General features: G+C 37.3%; 1 protein-coding gene across 1 annotated transcript; it reads right to left on the bottom strand.

Moving 5' to 3' along the window:
- Positions 1-1790, bottom strand: LOC110698808 (peroxiredoxin-2B-like). The gene is made up of 3 exons (XM_021876326.1): positions 1558-1790; positions 605-684; positions 1-513 (listed from the first exon to the last, which is right to left on the bottom strand). Exons 1-3 carry the CDS (start codon positions 1710-1712, stop codon positions 260-262), a joined length of 489 nt encoding a protein of 162 aa, XP_021732018.1. The 5' UTR covers positions 1713-1790; the 3' UTR covers positions 1-259.
- Positions 1791-6730: the final 4940 nt, after the last annotated feature.

The raw sequence follows: 6730 nt of genomic DNA on the forward strand, positions 1-6730 counted from the left end.
TTTGATAGAGAGCAAAGAAGAAATGATTTAAGTTAACCAGTAATAATAAAATGGGTTTCTAGTAGTGTACATACGAGCCATTTCCCCCACAACTGATTCAATTCCATTGAATCCAAATCGACCTAAATGATCACAGAGGGTCATAAAGTTACACAACATTATTATGCTAAAAGCACTATATAGTACAGTACATAGGGTAGAACTTAGAAGCATAAAACATCAGTAGAGCTTCTTCACAGCAGTACAACAGTTTGCAAATTCACAAGGCTTTGAGGATTTCCTCGGCACTTGAGACGGAGAATTGCCCAGCTGATTCAATATTTGCAACCTTCACTTTCAGATCATCAACAAGGAGAGCATACCTCTGAGAACGAGTCCCGAGTCCATGTGCTGTAAGGTCAAGGTCAAGGCCAAGGGCATGGGTGTAAGTTGCACTACCATCAGCAAGAAACTTCACATGCTTGTTGTCCGGGTATTGCTTGGACCATTCTTTCATCACAAAGTGATCATTCACTAACAGCAGAAAGAGAAACACATCAAAGTCAGAATCTGAAGAACGAATAAAACCAAAATCATGTTTGTAACAAGAGGATAGTTACATTACCACTGATACAGATAATTTCAGAGACTCCCTTAGACTTCAATTCCTCAGCCTTTTCAATGAATCCAGGCACATGCTTCTGACTATAATACAGAAGTATACATAAAATTAGCCCACTTCACTACTTAAAACGGACACTTCAGAATATTAGAATCAAGGGAATCGAAATTTATTTACTAGCAGTGAAGCTTTAGCAACAACAATAATAATCCACTTGACTACTACTAGATTATAAATCAATCAAAATGAACTGTTACTGCAGCGAATAAGCCCCAATCAAGCAAAATGAAATTGTCTCATAGTAAGTTTATTATGATTAATTCGAGAAGGAAAAAAGAAAGGATGAGTTCCCTAACCTTATAAAAAAGTTGCCTTGATCGCATTAAATTAACGTGAGACCGTCTCATTCCTTTTGTTTTTTATCATTCAATTTAATGCAGATCTTTAATATTACAGGCATCTTATCAGTTATATAACTCAATTTAACCTCAAATACCCGTGTCGAATCCTTAACACCCTATACTCGGTCAAAATGGGTTATTTTTAACAAAATAGCCAATTCAGACACATGGAGCCGTAATCATCAGATTATTAAGATAAACTTTGAAAACGAACAAAATCCATAACCAATAAAATCAGCTACCAATTTCAATAAAATAAACCCACACTCACTGATCCACATGCTTTTTTAATTTCTTAATTAAATTAATCAAACTTTTTACATTTACACATTCACACTATATCATTTACTTATGAATTCATCCAGATCCAAAAATGCTCCACAATTTTAACAAAATTACGAGAAAAAAAAAAAACAAAACCCAGAAAAAACAAAAACCGATAAATTATCAAAAAAATGATAAAAAGTAAAAACAGAGCCGAACGTGCCGAGAACAGCAAACATAATACGGTCAAATGAAAAACAGAAAAGTCAAAGGAGAGAGAAGAAAAGAAACCTGCAAGTAGGAGTAAAAGCGCCGGGAACAGCGAAGATTACGACGGTTTTACCGGCGGCGAGAGAGTGGACGGAAACTTCCTGCCTCTGATTGTTTTCGTCGAGGTAAAACAGCTTTCCGTCGGGAATACTGTCACCAACTGCAATGGGTGCCATTTCTTTTTTTTTTTGTGAATTTCGTTTTTTTTTTTTGGAGAGGTTGAGGTTTTTTTGGGGTTAAAATGCTAAATTATGGGGTTTTATATAGCACTGTTTGTATTTATATTTATTTTTGATTATATTTATTGCAACTTCTAACCTTTTTTTTTTAGCTACTCCTTAATAAATGGGATATTTAGCTATTTATAAATGTTGTATCACGTCCGATTTTGTATTAGGTGCCTAGGTGGCATTGTGGTAATGTGGCTTCTGTACTTGGAGAGACGGTGTGACCAAATATTCTGTATTAGACTTGTTTATCTCTTGAACATTACTTTCTTCGTTTTAAATTAGATTTTGTTGTTTCTTCTTATTTTTGTTGTTATCGGTTATCCAAATGAATTTTTTTCTTTTTTTTGGTAAGTTTATTCAAATGATTAACTGTGTTTGAAATGTATTGTGAAAGTTGATATTTAGAATATTTACATTGAGATGGATTTATTAGGTATTAGGTTAAGATTTCAGATAGGTATATGTGGCATAAGATCAATGACTATGAGTCTATGACAACTTATTGGAAGAGATTTACATGAGAATGATCAAATCAAATAAAACAAGGAATATGTGTGAGTGGCAGAGGATAAATCGGTCGTTGGACAATCACCCTAAACCAAACACTAATTCTACCTAAACCAACCTAAGACAAGTCTAGGGTAAGCAAGGATCGTATTTACATGGAATGGGTACAGTAAAGAACACCAAGAGTATGAAACGATTGTAAGCTAGTTCGGTCACAAGATTGGGGTTTTGATTAATTAACTACTATGGAGACAAACACTAGGGGGAAATGGGAATCGACACCAACCAAACCAATAGATCAATACAATAGGTAAACATGAACACAAATTGGGTGATAGAAAGGGCACTCAACATTGCCTTCTTTCGAAGCCACAACACTAAGCATTTCTAAGCCAAACTCAACTAACAAGATAGGCCAACCAAGTCTCAATAATAGAAAATAGACTACTAACTCGGGTTTGTCTTTCGATCGTTTCGAGAAAGCATTAAGGCACATTTCTCTCCTCATTATCGCAACTAAGACTACTACATCATCCAAACAAGGAACCGTAATCAAGAGAAATTTAGCATAATCATACAAGAAAAGGCTCTCAACTAGACCTCATCTTTTAATGCAAGCATAGAAGTGAATACATGAGCAACAAGTGGCCATCCAATTACACATGCAATTAACCAATCCCTTAACAATCAATCATCAACCCAAAATGAACATGCAAGCACAAATATTAATTAACCCATGTCTTGGTTGGGTCTTCACCTACCCCTAGCTAAGAAACTACTCGCTAATCATGGTGTTCAACATCCTAACAACAATTTATCTAAATTCAACATTAATCTAACAAGTTGAGAGAAGTAGTAAGAACAAAATAGATTGAACATGCAACAGCAAATAATCAAGATTAAAGAAAAAATTAACAATAGAAAGCAATTAAAAACAGAAAATAAAGAGTAAGAGGAAAAAGATTACTAATGAAGCTTCAAAGTTGAGAAATTGTTGAAATTAAGAACACACTTCAATTGATTCTTACAAATGATTGAGTTTTTGGAAATCTAAACTAAGGGAGAGGAAAACTATGCACTAACTATGATAATAAGCCTAAGGGAGTTGGAAGAGAAGAATCTGCGTACAAAGAAGCTCAAGGGAGGTATTTATATGACCCCCAAAAAAAAAAGGACGGAGAAAACAAGAATTGGGCTCGACAGTAGGTTTGCACGGACGTGCCAAGGTCTGGCACAGACGTGTTGATCTCAGCACGGACGTGTCATATTGTGCATGGCCAGGCAAAGCCTATAGAGCTGAGGTAGTAGCTACTGTTTTGGGTCAGGGCATCCTGCACGAACGTGCAGTATTCAGGCACAGGCGTGCCAGGTCCTGCACGGACGTGCTGGATTCTACACGGCCGTGCAGACCTGGGCAGTGGCTACATCACAATTTGATCACCCCTGCACGAACGTGCAGGGGCTGGCACAGCCGTGAAGGGAGCTTAGCCATGTGTGGACCAAAATGGGCCCGCGAAGCCGGTTACCGGTAGGTCTAAGTCCTTCTCTAACTAGAAGAGCAGCAAATCGTCTGCTCACTGAAGTTAGGATTACGGAAAGTAGGACATCACTCTTAGCCCATCTAAGGCCCGTTGTTCACTTTTTCTTCGATCTTGCTTCTTCCTTCTTCATTTTTGCTTCACTTCTTTTCCTCATTGCTCTAAATTCCTTGCTTACTTCTCGGGATGCTTCTAGTCCATTCTTGGGACCTGAAAACAATAACAACCCAGTGAAGCACGTAATACAAAAAATGCATAAAAATAGGGTGATTAGTGAACTAAGGCATCGATTTCTCACAAATTCAAAGCTAAAAATCACTCTACAATCGTATCAAATAGCGAGCTATCAATGAGGGTTTCGGAAATTTAGGGTATAATCACCTTATATAAGGAAACAAATCACTTAATTGAAAAAATCTTATCAATGCTCTCTATTGATTGTAAATAGCAACCTCAATTCAACAACTATATATTTTACTTTAATTTAGTCCAACAACTATAGACATCTAAAAATATCTCCCCAAAACCAAACCCGATGATAAACAACCTTTCACCGCCATTATTGATCGAGTCGAGTATTTAATCTTGGGAGTGCTTAAAACCCATATTCGGTCAAACATATTCAGTCAACAGATCAATCCTAACATTTAATCAAACTCAGTCCAACTCGCATTTCAGCCCAAACCCTTTTTAATTCATTTCGTGTTATTTATTAATTAAGCCAGACTAATAAATAATAAAACCCTGAGCTTGGAATAAGTTCGGAATAGCTAAAACGGCGCCTAATTATCGCGTGCTTAATGCTTAAGTAAAATATTAAATGAACCTAGACGAAATTCCAGAAAACACAAATGCCGCTACATGGCAAAATTTGACTCGTCACGGAAATTCTGCCGTGACACGGCAATTTTCTAGGGTTTTGTTTCGCGGCGCCTTCAATTCTAGAGTTTCGTACCTCACCCCTCATATTTTCTCTATAAATACAAAGCTGATTTCACCAGTTTCGGGGCACCAACACACATTCTCATCTCTCTCTCTCTCTCACATTCTAAGCCTTAAACCTATTATCCTAATTACACCCTTCCTTCTCTAAGCACTTCCCGGAGTCCATACAACACCCGAAGTTCTATACTTAAACCAAGGCGTGAAAGGTAGAATCCATTGAGGGTTTTGACCAAATCAACTCTACTTTTATTTGATTTATTTTTATTGAAGTTACTAACAATTTATTCATGATTTAGCAATTTAAAGGAGCGCACGGAACATGAGTAATTAATCAATTTAATTACTTATTTTATTTTATATTGCTAGTATCATGATTAGGGTTATTATTATGATTTGATTTGTCTAACGTTACTATGGCTAAAATGCTTCCAATGTTAATGATGATTTTATTATTGTATTGATCACCATATTGCATGTTAAAGGGAATATGTAATTGAATATCATGCTTAATAAGATAATTTGGACGACCGGTTTAGGATCCTTTTTAATCTTATTTTTTAATTAAAGTGATCACGATATTTTATATTTATGTGTTTCATTAACATTCAACCAATTTAGCCTAATAATATTTTGGAGTAAATTGAATCTTAGTTCGTATGCCTTTGAGATCGCAGGAATCCCTTTTCACAATAAGAATCGAGTAGAAGCCAATACAGGCGAACGTGACTCCATGACTCACTTCGTACCATCATCCCCGATCCTCCTTTCATGGTTCCAAACCATACGGAGTTAGTAATCTCATGGATTATGAATGGGGTGTAACCTTCACGGGTCAATCGTTGTTGCCTATCGTTGTCCCTTAATCATGGTTGCCTTTAATGATCCGTGAATGGTTTACAAGTTCCTTAAAAACTTGTTGGCGGCTCCCTACTTTATTTGTCCCTAATCGTTGTCCCTAATCGTATGTCAATTCCCACTTCCTATGAGTGCCAAGCATATTCACACATGCTTAAGTAGGCACGCTTTGAATGACGCCTACAACAACTTAAGCATTTTTTAGTTTGTTAGCATCATATAGAGTTTACCCACACTATTTAGAGTTTAGCAAAACTATGATGAGTTTTCGATTATCACATGAATCCGAAAAAGGTTGAAGACATGTGATATATACTTGATTAGCAAGCACAACCGTATGTCTTGATTGTTGCCAAAAAAAAAAATTTCCTCTTCAACAATTACTTATGTTAGATTTACTTCATAGTACAAATAAAACTCATCATCTTCACTCCAGATTTAGTCATCAATTACTTACATTCATAGGAGAACCTATGCTATAACCTAAAGTAGCATGTACTTACCCCATACGAGTATTAATTAGGGATGTCAATGGGGCGGGGCGGGGTAGATGTTGGCCTTCCCATCCCCATCCCTACCTAAAATTTCATCCCCATCCTCATCCCCCCGGCAGGTTCAATATTCATTCCCATCCCCGCCCTACCGGGTACAATTCCAAAACCATCCCCGCCCCACCCCCCCCCCCCTCACTTGGATATCCAGCCCCACCTAATGACCTAATCCCCAGCCAAAAACCTGCCTAATCCTCGCCTCCCAAATACACAATTTTACATACTACCTCCGTTTCAATTTAGTTGCAACTTTCACCTTAGCACAGATTTTAAGACAAAATTTCATAATAGCTTATTAATGAATCAAAGGATAGATAATTAAGGGTAGGAGAGAGAAAGTGAAGGTAATTAATAAATTGAATACCACCACGGCACCACCAACAGCAGCCTGAAACCACCCCCTCTCAGCCCGAACCACTTAGAAACCACCCACACGCACCTCGAACAACCCTAAAATCACCCCCTCTTAGCCCGAACAACCCCAAAATCACCCCCTCTTAACCCAAATGACACCGAAACCACCTCCTCTCAACTCGAACCCCACTGAAACCAACCCCTCTTAGCCTAA

The sequence above is a fragment of the Chenopodium quinoa genome, unplaced genomic scaffold (genome assembly GCF_001683475.1).
Source record: "Chenopodium quinoa cultivar QQ74 unplaced genomic scaffold, ASM168347v1, whole genome shotgun sequence".
Taxonomy (NCBI): domain Eukaryota; kingdom Viridiplantae; phylum Streptophyta; class Magnoliopsida; order Caryophyllales; family Amaranthaceae; genus Chenopodium; species Chenopodium quinoa.